At 44.9% G+C, this 14,274-nt stretch overlaps 1 protein-coding gene across 1 annotated transcript; it reads left to right on the forward strand.

The window, feature by feature from the left end:
• Positions 1-305: 305 nt before the first annotated feature.
• GRP (gastrin releasing peptide) lies at positions 306-12,995 on the forward strand (the record flags this gene model as incomplete). The annotated part of the gene is made up of 3 exons (XM_082640573.1): positions 306-444; positions 6,834-7,057; positions 12,942-12,995. The coding sequence occupies 3 exons, from the start codon at positions 306-308 to the stop codon at positions 12,993-12,995; spliced, it is 417 nt and encodes a 138-aa protein (XP_082496699.1).
• Positions 12,996-14,274: the final 1,279 nt, after the last annotated feature.

A 14,274-nucleotide genomic window follows, 5' to 3' on the forward strand; every position in this document is an offset into this window, starting at 1 on the left:
CAGTGTACGCTCAGCCTTTGCATCACGCGGCAGGAAGATGGATGATTTTCGGACACCGTTGTCCCAGCGCTCCGGCTCGCTCCGGGGAGACGTCAGAGCGCTGGGGTCGGCGGTGGAGAACCCCCCTGCGCCCCCGCCCGGGCTTGCATATAAAGTCCGGGCGTCGTGGAGGCTGCAGCAGCGGCGCTGGCGGCGGCGGCGGCGGCGCTCCTCTGAGGTCCCGGTGCTCCCGTCTCTCCCCTGCGGTGAAAGCGCACCCGCCGCCCAGCCTCGCCGCGGCGCTCCGAGGGCTTCCCGCCGGGACCATGCGCCGCCGCGACTTCCCGCTCGTCCTGCTGGCTCTGGTCCTCTGCCAGGCGCCCCGGGGGCCGGCCGCCCCGGTGTCGACGGGCGGAGGGACCGTGATGGCCAAGATGTACCCGCACGGCAACCACTGGGCGGTGGGTGAGTGTCCGGCGCGCTCTAGTCCTGGCGGGACCGGCCAGCCGAGGGGGCCAGTCTCCCCATCTCTCAGCTTTTCCGCGGCTCTGCGTTGGGGGCTGGGTTTGCTCCGACCTTTCCACTCCGATGCCAACCCCGTTCTCCCAAAACTCCACCCTGCCCTTCAGTATCCCGGGAAACCGTCGGTCCCTCGGTCCTTTCCCGCTCTCTTCCCTCCCCCGCAGGACACCCGAGCCAGCACGCAGCTCTCCAAAATCCCAGCCGTACGAGGAGATCACCCTCCCTCCGCAGCTCCCAGCACCTCCTTTTATCCGTCTAATCACAACCCTGTCTGGCACGGTTCTCTCCCTGAACAATTTTGGGGAGCTGGGTCCCCGAGCGCGTCTCGGAGCCCTGGTCCAGCCTGGCGGCTGCGCCTTTACCCCCGGCAAAGCCACAGGTGTGGGACATGGGGCGCAGCGCCCACCCTGGGTTTCAAATCTGTTCGGCAAGCAGCGCCTGAATCCCACCTCTGTGTGGGGCTCGCCTGAATTTCCTCAGTCCTTCTTTGCCTTGCAGAGATTTTCTTTTCCCTGCCCTTTGGCCCAACCCTCCCTCCTTCCATCCGGCAGGCTCGGTGCTCCGGGAGTCACACCTGACCTCCACGCTGATCCCGGGTCTCTGTCCCCGAAGTCCTCACTTTTCTCCGCCTCTCTTGACCCGAGACCTCACCCTCTCCCCTAGCTCCTTCCCTCTGTCCCCTGCCTACAAGTCCTGCTTTCCAGGCACGGGCTTGGAGGTTCGCTCGTCCCGGCCCCCGGAACCGCAGCGGGTTGGACCGGGTCTCGGGCCGCGGAGCGCGCACCCGCTGCTTTCCCGCAGCTGGGAGGCAGGTAGCGGCCCCGCTGCTTCTCGCCGCTCCAGCGTCAGCCCGGGGCTCTCGGCCGCGCCGAGCAGAGCCTCTGGCAAATGATGCCAAGCGTTCGACTTCCTCAGACAGCTTCCCACACAGCCATTTACAACAGCCCTAGCATTTCCCGGGAAGCTGGTCGGTCCCTAGAGAGATTTAAGGCGGTGTGTGTGTGTGTGTGTGTGTGTGTGTGTGTGTGTGTTTCACTATTTCCTTAGTCATCTACTTAGAAGTAGGGGAGGGTGTGTTGGAAAGATACTTGCTAATTCAACTCAGAGGATTTACAGACTTTCGGGGTGAAGACTAGGATGAATTTAGAAGATGGGGTGAAGCTAGAACTGCGCGTCCTCAGCTCCTGTGCGTTGTGTAGGTTTCCCTCAGAGAAATGGAGCGCTCTGGGGTGCAATAGAGTAGTTTTCATTATTACTGAAAGAATCATTTGTCAAGTCTTGGCAACCCCAGGGATGAAAGTATTTGTCATCTTTGAGGGACACCCGGAACCCAGGAGCCTGGTATAGAGAGCAAGGGTTGGGATGGGTGAAAACGCTTGCACTTCCAGAGAGAAGGATACTTAGAAGATGTTAAAGAAGCCAAACCTAGAATCGATACTTAAAAAGGGCTCCTGGGAGTTTAGATCAAGTGGTCATTGTCCAGTGCGGCCAGCAGCCAGTGGGCTGGGAAGGTGGAATGAAACTTCCAGATTTCCAGCCTCCTTTTGCTCATCCATGTTTTTGTACTAAAAAGACTTATTGTTAAGGTAACCCTTGCAGGCTAAACGCAGGACAAGAGAGTTAGCTGGGAAGCTATAATCATGGTATTTCTGATGCAAGCCAACGCTGATTGCTGTGATTCCAGAGCACATCAGTCCCCAGGTCTTTTGGGTGTCGGCCATTTAATCACCCTTCATGGTGGTACTTGGGCGTTCCCAGCCCCAAAGTGTACTGACCAGTGACACCCCCAAATTGTCTTATTCTCTTATTTGTTCTCGAACACACTCCTTTTCCTTTTTCTCCCTTGACTAACTGTGCAGAGTTGATGAAGAACAAGGGAAAGAGGGAGGTGACATAGAAAATCGCATTTAGATTTAAAATGACGTTGAAGTTGCACAAAAGTTTGCTTTGGGTGGACGGGTCCTCTGTTGGAATGTGAGCATTCACAAGCGTGAATCCATGTTAGATTTTAAATTGAGCTTTCTGCTCTAAGTAAGTGCCTGTCCTCCTCAATCACTGAAGACATGGAGGTTAGTTTTAATTAATGCAAATGAAAGCTACATATTACTGTCCGTGAAGAAGCTGTCAGCACAAATTTGCAGGTTTGTTAAGTGACTTGCTTCTTCCAGCTGAGAGAAACATCATGTGGCCATGGAAAAACAAGTTAACAGACTGAAAACGTAACCAATTCTTTTCTGTCTCGATGTTTATGATAATGTTTTGTGTGCGATGAAAATATAGGTCAACGCTAACACTGGTAACTATCCCCTGTGCACCCATGAAATGTTTCTGGTTGTGGTTCTAACTCTGATGTGGAGCGTGCCATGGAGGGTTGAATGCTGAGCACCAGTGTTCAGCTGCAGAATTGCTTTACATGATTGTGCTACCTGAGCTACTGTGAAATACAGCTGAAGTATCACTCCAGAAAAACTAGCTCTTAACACTCAACACTTTCTGTCTTAATGGCTATTTTCTGAAGTTAGGATATTCTTCAAGTATGGAGCGCAAGAAAGTTTTTTTCTGTTGCAAACCTGCCATTTTAGTGGTATTTTTAAGTGATTAAAAAGGACAAAAGCTTCCCCCCCACCCCTGGCAAGGTTTTATTTTTTCAAGTGCCTATCTTTTGATCTCCATTATTATTATATGGATACATAACAAATGATGATGGGAGAAGAGATGGAAGTGGGCATATCGTCCACGTTGCCATGGAGACGATTATTTGGTTGATGGTAGCTACCTACTTCTTAGGACCCAGGGAACGTGTGCTTCCCTGGGATGTTCTAGATGGCGCACTTTCCTTACAAAAAAGAAAAACATCTGTGGTCTAGGGGAGGGAGTCTGAACACCCATCCACCAAATATGCAAATACTGAAATTCAGTACAAGGTCCCAAAGATCTATGTTAAATTACCCACAGAATGGAGGCCCATTTTAGCCTTCCATTGTAGAAAAGTCACAGAATCCTTCAAGCATGACAAAAATGAAGTTATCTGTAAAAACATCTCCATCATCCCTCTGCTTCATTGCCAACAACGCCTTTCTCATTTCCAGCATCCTAGCCAGATGGTAGGCCATGACCGAGGACAAGAGCAACTGAGGTTATTACTGGGGGCATCAGATTCTAATCCCACTTTCCCATTATCATGATTCAATTTCCTCCATATTTCTAAAGCCAAATGATTTGCTACTTCCTGGGAAGTTGTGGAACATAACCATTGTGATGGCTAAACGCAAAGTTATTTAGTAGATATCTGGGCACCAAGTTCACCAAGCAGGTAAGTGAGGAGCCAGTTTTTCAAGATTCCAATGCTTCAGTTGGGACAGTGTCCTTAATAGAGTCTTAAAATTGTGTGCAGTGTCAGGTCCTGAGTGACTGGGCAAAGCTCAAACTGCAATGCAGGAAAACCTCATTTTCAGGCTCCCCAATACACACAGAATTAATTTTTCTGAGTCGTATAACTGAGTCATGACCGAGTGATATATGATCTCCATTCCTTTTTTTTTTTTTTGTGGTATGCGGGCCTCTCACTGTTGTGGCCTCTCCCGCCGCGGAGCACAGGCTCCGGACGCGCAGGCTCAGCGGCCATGGCTCACGGGCCCAGCCGCTCTGCGGCATGTGGGATCTTCCCGGACCGGGGCACGAACCCGTGTCCCCTGCATCGGCAGGCGGACTCTCAACCACTGCGCCACCAGGGAAGCCCTCCATTCCTTTTGATGATATTAGAAAGCCTTTGGCAGACCTTATCCTTATTTCCAGACCCCAGAATGATTTCTAACTGACTTATATCCTTAGGAAGTTCAAAGACACTTCAAAGCAGTATAATATCGTAGAGTCTGGACTGTGAGCTGATTTTAATCCCAGAATCTTTTTTTTTTTAAACATTCAGCTTATTTATTTATTTATTTATTTAGATGTTGGGGGTAGGAGTTTATTAATTAATTTATTTATTTTTGCTGTGTTGGGTCTTCGTTTCTGTGCGAGGGCTTTCTCTAGTTGCGGCAAGTGGGGGCCACTCTTCATCGCGGTGTGCGGGCCTCTCACTATCGCGGCCTCTCTTGTTGCTGAGCACAGGCTCCAGACGCGCAGGCTGAGTAGTTGTGGCTCATGGGCCTAGTTGCTCCGCGGCATGTGGGATCCTCCCAGACCAGGGCTCGAACCCGTGTCCCCTGCATTAGCAGGCAGATTCTCAACCACTGCGCCACCAGGGAAGCCCAATCCCAGAATCTTTACTTGCATGTATGTGACTTTTGGCAAGTCTCATTTTCATCAAATTTATTACAGTGTGGATCAAATGGAATACGTTGCATTTAAACATCCTGTGAACTGTAAATACACACACAAGCAGTAAAGTTACCGTGAGGGCTTCTCTCTTGGTGGACAGAGCAGCTGGGAAGGGGCCTCCTTCCATTTGCAGTGACTGAGGTCTGCCACATACTATTTTCATGATGCTTGCCTTACATACTTCTAATGCCAGTCAACACTAGAGCCACAGAGAGCTCTTTCCTTGTGAGCTTTAAATCCAAAACACCATAGTTTTATTAGTGTTAGAAATTTGAAAGTGCTATAAAACCCAATTACAGAGAAATGGAGAAAATCAACTGAAGAAAGTAAATAAGATAATGTGAGTATATTCAAGCAATGGGCTAAAATGTAAAGAATACAGACCTTAAATTCCATACCCTTCTGACCCTAAGGCTATCCCCATTTGCGTACATGAATTTCCATGTTTTTAGTGGTTTGGCCTCCTGCACAGCAACTTTTATTTGTTTATATGGCAAATGCTCATCTCTGGAGCTAATGATAAACTTTGGTGACCATTTTAGACCTCCAAGAGAAAATTCTGCATTTATATGGCTGAAAAGTGTTGGCCAAAACTAGTCTTCAACCTGTGTTTCATTACAAACTGTAATTTCTAAGTGTAATTTCTAGGTGCAATTTCTAGGTTCAGTCTCAGCTAAAATTCTAAGAAAGTTTAAATGAAAAATTCCTTTGCTACGTTTGTATTACAGATAAGAGGAAAGCAACATCTTTTAATTAATTAATTAATTAATTAAAAAATTTATTTATTTATTTATTTATGGCTGCGTTGGGTCTTTGTTGCTGCACGCGGGCTTTTTCTAGCTGCCGCGAGCAGGAGGCTACTCTTTGTTGTGATGCGTAGGCTTCTCACTGTGGTGCCTTCTCTTGCTGTGGAGCACAGGCTCTAGGTGCTCAGGCTTCAGTAGTTGTGGCATGTGGGCTCAGTAGTTGTGGCTCGTGGGCTCTAGAGCAGTTGTGGTGCACAGGCTTAGTTGCTCCGCATGTGGGATCTTCCTGGACCAGGGCTCAAACCTGTGTCCCCTGCATTGGCAGGCAGATTCTTAACCACTGCTCTACCAGGGAAGTCCGAGCAACACCTTTTTAATCACACAAAGAAAAGCATGGAGACTTTTCAGGAAAAATTCAAGATTGACTGGGGTAGATGTTCGAATGCCATCATTCAGCTGGGAATAGAATTCGGTGCACACAGAAATGGTGATAGAATTTTAGATATGGAAGGTTCTTTCGATGTCATCTGGTCCAACATGTTCATTTTATTGTTGATAAAATTGAAGTTTCGGGGGCTTCCCTCGTGGCACAGTGGTTGGGAGTCCGCCTGCCAATGCAGGGAACACGGGTTCGTGCCCCGGTCCGGGAAAATCCCACATGCCGCGGAGCGGCTGGGCCCGTGAGCCGTGGCCGTTGAGCCTGCGCGTCCGGAGCCTGTGCTCCACAGGGGGAGAGGCCACAACAGTGAGAGGCCCGCGTACCGCAAAAAAAAAAAAAAAAAAAAGAAGGTTGGGGATGCTAAATGACTTGAGAGAGGTCACCTGGCTCGTTAGCAGAGGGGCTGGGAGCAGACCCAGGGCTTCTGAGTTGCAGTTCTGAATTCTGTCCATTTATTAGGCGTTTTGAGCAGGGATCAAAATCTGTCAGTTGTTTATGAACTGTCTCCTAATAATATCAATAAAATGCTATTCATCCCGCATTTAGGAGAAAGCAGCACAAACACAATTGGTGCCCTTTTTAATTTCTTGTTCATTCATTCCCCTGGGTTAAATTTGTGGCATTCTGTTTTTGTTGGGGTTGTTTTGAACCAGGGTATATGCTTATTTTATCTCTTTATGAATTATTTTTTAAATTGAAGTATAACTGACATACAAAATTATATAAGTTACAGGTGTACAACATAGTGATTCATAATTTTTAAAGGTTATACTCCATGTACAGTTATTATAAAATATTGGCTATATATTGTTTTTGTTTTTGAACAGGACACTTAATGGGAAAAAAGAGCACAGGAGAGTCCCCGTATGTTTACGAGGGAGGGAGCCTGAAGGAGCAGCTGAGGGGGTACATTCGGTGGGAGGAAGCTACAAGGAATTTGCTAAGCCTCCTAGAAGCAAAGGGGACCAGAAGCCATCAGCCACCTCGACGGGAGCCCCTGGGCATTCGCCACTCTACTTGGGATTCGGAGGACAGCAGCAACTTTAAAGACGCAGGATCAAGACTCAAAGGTATAAGGAGCATACTGGGGAAGTGGGAGTGGGGTGAGGAGGGGTCGGGGAGGTAGGAGGTGTTTGGGGAGAGTTGGAAGGAGGGGAGGTTTGAGGAGGGAAGAATAAGACTGTTCAGAGGTAAGACTTCACAGCAACGACATCGGGCTGACATCAGTACACACTCAGAAAATGAGTGGCCAATCCTCATGCTAGCTTTTCTTTTCAACATCATAAATTATTTTTCCTCTTAACACATCAAACTCCAGTTTAGGAGTTTTGTTAGCAATTGTGCATTGATAGGATTTTTTAGCCTACCAGACCCTTCCAAAATATTTTGATAGTGAGGCCATAGATTATTTGAGTTGATCCCTGTGGATCTATAGATAGGTTTATTTTTGATGAACACTAGTGGAAGGGCCTATTCACAGATGCTTTTGGAAGAAAGCATTCTTGTTTGCTACTTTTGATGCAAAATAGTACTCCTTCATATTTGTTCCAAGATTACCTAGTTCGGGTCTCATCCTAATATTTCAAAACTTGGTGAAAATATCTCAGGTCAACTGATCTATTCAGTATATGATTTTATAGAGGATAGGGGAAAAGAATTATAACAAATTGGCATTGTTTAGATACAAAGACAGTAAATGAGATAAAAGAGAATAAAATTTATAGGAAGAAAGCAAGGCAACTGAAAATGATGTGATTCTCATTAACTTTTAAGAAGTTTCCATGAAATTTATGATAAAAGGCAAAAATAATCATTACAATACTCCTAATAATAACCACTGCTAGTTTTAGTGAGTATTTTTTATAATCCAAGTACTGGGTGAAACACCTTACCTTCATCCATTTCCTCGGGTAATGCTCACAGCAGCCTTAGGAGAAAGATTCAGGACGATTCTATTATTCTCTCCATTTTAGAGGTGAGGAAACTGAGACCAGTCGTGTAGCTTTTCAAGGGAAAAGCCCGTGCTGTCTGCCTTGGACAGTCCACTGCCATGTGAGGCATCTTCTGGGAATAGTCCTCATTGATCTTAAATATGAAGGATGCAGGATGCAGTAGCAGCTTTCCCTCTCGATGTTTCTGGCAATAAATAATATTGTATTTCACTCACAGACCTTGGGGAGTTCACCACGTCCCTCTTTCATGGTGGGTAACTCTGATTGATGACCCCTTAACAGAGGCTCAGGGCTGGCATGGCCAAGCCTCGGATGGTTTCGCCAGAGGGAGGCTTTATGTGTCACTACTCTTCAGTCTACTGTGGATTCTCTGTGCTAAATGCACAGCAAAAAAAGTTCCTTTGTTGCATTAAGCACCCAGAGAGAAAGTCTCTGGTAGCCTTTATTCAGAAAGAAAATCAGAATTAAATCAAGCAATACAGAAATAAGTATCAACTTTGTACAGAGCCCTGAATGACTAATTCTCTTGTCCACACCCTTGTCTGTGAATAGATCACGTGGTTCTAAAGGCTCTCGGAATTTGTGATTGACTTCTTGGGCCCCGGCTGGCCTGGCCTATTCTTGGCCAAGTGCTTTGCTGGACTTCCTGTGGGTGGACGTCCAACAGCAGTGCCTTCTCCTTGGTCTGAAGAGTAATAATGATCACCACCACAAAACCCCTAAAATAACTTGACAAACACTGAAATGGACTTACCCTCATAGCTCATTCATAAAATAGCCCCCCACGCCTTATCATGTTATTAATCTACAGTGCTTCATTTTGACCCAAACAATACCCACTTTGAATTGCTTTATTCCCCCAAACTTAGCTCTGCATAACTTTGGAATATTTTGAAAAATGCAACTCCTTCCTCAAGGATCAAAATTTTTCTGCCATCTTCAGAAGGACATTCTGTAAACTTCGAAGGCAATTGCAAAAGAATAGCTCCAAAAAGGTCTCCAAGCAGCAGTTCTATAGGAGGGATTGGGTGGGCAGTCACAGAAAGTGACTGCTTTAAGGGGACAATATTTATCAGTATACAGTGTGAGCTGGAAAAGTCATCTTTTTCTAATCAGGCCTTGCTTTTCTATTATATCTCTTTATGCTTTGTTCCTCTTTTTACAAGCTCAGAAAGCCCATCTCATTTAATTCCACCTCAGATTGAATAACTAGCTATGGCACACATTGGTACCATTCTTTTGGATGTATTTCTCAGCAATATGAAAAACAATTTGAACACTTAGTCTTTGCAGAAACCAAAACAGTTTATCACTTCTCTTGCTTTGGAAATTCCACCTCAATGAAAGTATGTTGATATGAAAACTGAAAACATCCTACAATTATCTTATTCACAAGGAGGAAGTACCAGGAGAATCATTCTGTTAGAAATCCTTATATCTCTCAGTGTTAGAAAGAAGTTTAATAATTTAGCTGAGCATTATCAAAACTAGCAGCAGGGATTTTCAGAGGCTGAAGACTTTTCTTAAACTTAAAAACTATCCACATATACTCCCCTCTCCCATTTTAGTAACAAAACATCAAGTCCTGTGGCCAAATCTCCCAGAGCCGTAGTTAGAAACTGAGCATCTTCCTACATTTTGATGACAAAGATATTTACTTGATTCAGAAAAGATTCATGTAAATGCGCACTGAATCTAGACTACTATGTCACGGCAAACAGGAAGTTTTTAGCAACAATTATGGCCAACAATTTTCAAGGTGAACCTAAATCTTTTAACTTTACCCTTCTCACAAGAGTTAATGGAACGTTTACCCTATGGTTTCTATAACGTGAAACAGTGTTCAGCTCAGCTCCAGGTCCTAATCCATAATCCTGGATGCGGCTGTGGATTGTCCTGAGTTTCAGTGAAGGTTGAGGTTAGCCTTTGGGTTCCTTTTGTACTTGGGACCCAGTTCATTGTTTTTTGAGGCCTAGGATTTTTTCTCTTATTTGGTGAGCATAAGGAAAGGGAACTGGGGAATGCATTGCTGGGGGTTTTACGGAAAGGAAGTAAATGTACAAATTTGCTCTCACTTTTAAGGGAGAGATCCCACTGTCCCATCAGATCAGCACAGAGAATAGAAAGGTTCTATTTATTAATATGTGAAATGCTCCAACGGAAGCTCCAAATATAGGGAAAGCAACATACGGTCAAGAGTAACTAAAAAGCTTCTGATTACCCTGTTTCTATAAAGGTGGGGGCCAGCTTCACTCCGCTGGCTCCCACCTCAGAAACAGTGCCTCCCAGTCACAATGGCCAGCTTCAAACAATCTACACACAACAATGCTGGAGAGGGTGTGGAGAAAAGGGAACCCTCTTGCACTGTCGGTGGGAACGTAAATTGATACAGCCACTATGGAGAACAGTATGGAGATTCCTTAAAAAACTAAAAATAGAACTACCATATGACCCAGCAATCCCACTACTGGGCATATACCCTGAGAAAACCATAATTCAAGAAGAGTCACGTACCACAATGTTCATTGCAGCTCTATTTATAATAGCCAGGACATGGAAGCAACCTAAGTGTCCATCAACAGATGAATGGATAAAGAAGATGTGGCACATATATACAATGGAATATTACTCAGCCATAAAAAGAAATGAAATTGAGTTATTTGTAGTGAGGTGGACGGACCTAGAGTCTGTCATACAGAGTGAAGTAAGTCACAAAGAGAAAAACAAATACCGTATGCCAACACATATATATGGAATCTAAAAAACAAAACAAAATAAAACAAAACAAAAACGGTTCTGATGAACCTAGGGGAAGGACAGGAATAAAGACGCAGACCTACTAGAGAATGGACTTGAGGATACAGGGAGTGAGAAGTGTAAGCTGGGACGAAGTGAGAGAGTGGCATGGACATATATACACTACCAAATGTAAAATAGTTAGCTAGTGGGAAGCAGCTGCATAGCACGGGGAAATCAGCTCGGTGCTTTGTGACCACCTAGAGGGGTGGGATAGGGAGGGTGGGAGGGAGACGCAAGAGGGAGGAGATACGGGGATATATGTATACGTATAGCTGATTCACTTTGTTATAAAGCAGAAACTAAGACACCATTGTAAAGCAATTATACTCTAATAAAGATGTTAAAAAAAAAATAAAATAAAATTGATTAAAAACCTGCTATCAAAAAAAATAAATAAATAAAACAGCTCCGGCCCACCCCTAACCATGGACCCCTCTCCTGCCTCCAAGTCCTTGATCTTCCTAGGTTACGGTTTGTCTTTTCCTTGTCACTTTACTTCCATTCTCTTGAGTCAAACTCACAGATTCAATACTTTGAGCCAATGCAGGGGACTGGCATGCCTCTTGTCCCGTATCCTCAGCTGCCCCTTTTGTGACTAGTGGCCCATGTTGTGAGACGTATGGCAGCATCTGCAGGCAGCCTGGTGACCCTTAATAGTGCAGCCTGGGCTCCTGGAGAAAAATGAAGCTAATTGGTCTGTGTGGGAATTGAACCCCAGGCCCTGGCTTCATTATCACCTGGTCCAAACAATGGAGCCACAGAGCAGATAATAACCGATCTGAGAATCTCAGCAATTCCTTTATTAGAAACAAATGGCTGGTCTGGACGTTGGGGAACCTGAATTGCCAGAGAATCTTGGAAAGTGTACTAAGCTCTCCTCTGGATGAAAAGTGTTTTCTCATCTCAGAGGGTAAAGGGTGCCATATGGGAACAAAGAAGTGTTTTAAAAGTAGAGCTAGGGCTTCCCTGGTGGTGCAGTGGTTGGGAGTCCGCCTGCCGATGCAGGGGACACGGGTTCGTGCCCCGGTCCGGGAAGATCCCACATGCCGCGGAGCGGCTGGGCCCGTGAGCCATGGCTGCTGAGCCTGCGCGTGCGGAGCCTGCGCTCCGCAACGGGAGAGGCCACGGCAGTGAGAGGCCTGCGGACCGCAAAATAAATAAAAAATAAAAATAAAAATAAATAAAAGTAGAGCGACTCATTCTTCCTTCAGTCTTAGTTAATTTGAACAGAAGCCACAACAAGCCAACCACAATACATTTGGAACTGGCAGAAACCCGGATTAGCTCCTCTTCCCAAGTTGCCCACACGACTACCATTTACAGTCATGGGTTTGTAATGTTGAATTGTGTAATTCATAAACTAGCTTTGATTTGTGGAACGAGGCATTGCCAGAGAAGCAAAGTAACAATCAAGATCCCACATTCCTTAGCAGTCTCCCTACCCAGCTGCTCCTTTAGCAACAAATTCCTGGGGATAATACATTTAATTTCCAACTTTGGTCAAACTATACCTGTGTAAATGAACTTACAAAACAGAAACAGACTCACAGACATAGAGAACAGACTTGTGGTTGCCAAGATGGGGAGGGGGTGGGGGAGGGAAGGAGTGGGAGTTTGGGATTAGCAGATGCAAACTATGATACATAGAACAGGTCCTACTGTACAGCACAGGGAACTATATTCAATAACCTGTAATAAACTATAGAGGAAAAGAACATGAAAAAGAACGTATGTACATGTATAACTGAATCACTTTGCTGTACAGCAGAAATTAACACAACATTGTAAATCAACTATGCTTCAATAAAAGAAATTAAAAAAATAAAGTTTTCCTTAAAAAAAAAAATATATATATATACACATATGTAGTCGTATCAGAACACAAGTTAAGCTAATATAACAAAAAGACCCGAAAATATAGTGGCTCCCCAAAAGGAGGAAGTTAATTTCTCTCAGGGGACAGCTGTTGTTCTCAAGAATTAACGTGCTCAGAGTCATCTGGAGGACTTGTGAGAAAACAGATGGCTGGGTCCCATCCCCTGTAGGTCTGGGGTAGACCTAGGAATCTACCTTTCTACCAGTCTCCCAAGTGATACTGATGGTTTATTGGGATGGATTTACTTTTAGCATTAGACTTTGGCATCACTAACTACGTTTGCTTAACTCTTTCTAATATTTTTAAAGTTGGTGGACTCTCTACTCCAGGTTCTCAGCGTGAAGGAAGGAACCCCCAGCTGAACTGATACTGACAATGGTGGCCTCCCTCAAAGAAGCAAAACAAAACCCTCAAGAGACTGCATTCTATGGGCATCAGTTCTACTGGGTCATCAAGTTTCCTTCATGCAAAATACTTAACTATTCTTGTATCTTTCAACTTTGACTAAAGTCATGATTTTCAAGCAGCATCTTCTGGTTTGAACTTGTTTGCTGTGAATAATTGTCCATAAAGAGTGTTCCAATTAATGTTCTTTACATCTAGGCTATTGTCTATTAGATTCCAGTCCTTGTTACCATTCACAATAAAAGCTTAAACATATTGTCCAAAAGGCAGGTAGTTTTCTTATTTCAATTCCAAATGAGAGGACTGTGATTAATACTGAGATTAACAAACAGGTTGACTGTGAACTTGTGTGCTCATTGATGAAAGCAGGCTGAATTTTTAGCTTTGCTCTCTGAAAGCCACTTACTGATTCCTTGTACTGACTTAGAGCCTTTATAGATGCCACTTACTAGAAGTTCAGACTTGCTTTATCGTCACGCAGTCGGATGGGCTAGGTTGAACATAGAGGCTGGCCTTCGTCATCACATAATGATTCCCATCTCTTCAGCCCTTACCATGACTAGGTATTTTGCTGATGTTACTGATATTCTCCTCAGAATAGTTTCATAAGCTGAAAATGATCCTTCTCACTTAATAGCTAAGTAAATAGAGTTAGGTCAGCTGACTTGCCCAAGGTCACACAGCAGATGGAACTGGGATTCAAACACCTAAAGTCACCAGATTTTCTGTAGCATTTGACAGTTTTTCTATTACCTTATTTTAAGCCCCGCTTTCAGTATATTTAAGCCTAGCAAGTAGCACTGTTTCTTCAAAATTCCATTGCCAGCCAGAGAGAAGGAGTCCCCAGAGCCAGATTTAGTCAGCTCCATAGCAAAGGGAGAAGATCGGTTCCAGAGATTCCCTTTCATTCTCAGAGAACATGGCCTGGCGGTTCACAACACTCCCCAGTTCCATTTTTATCATGACATTCACACATTAACAGATTTTAAAGCTTCTTTGCCATATGTTTGGATTTCCTTCACTTGGGGAAATCACATATGAAATGGTGAAGAGATTTATCTTGCCTTTGTTCTGATTATCAAAGAACTACATAAGATGTGATGTGTTCTAATTTCTTTTAAAATCACGTTGATTCCCAACTTATCCAGAGCCAGACCAGGGAAAATATGTGAGGTGCGTTTTCAGTGTCCTGCCGCCTTCCTCTTCTTGGGACGCCCTGGGCCTCCTCCCCAAGAA

This window comes from Mesoplodon mirus (genome assembly GCF_964341445.2).
Source record: "Mesoplodon mirus genome assembly, chromosome: 13".
NCBI lineage: Eukaryota > Metazoa > Chordata > Mammalia > Artiodactyla > Ziphiidae > Mesoplodon > Mesoplodon mirus.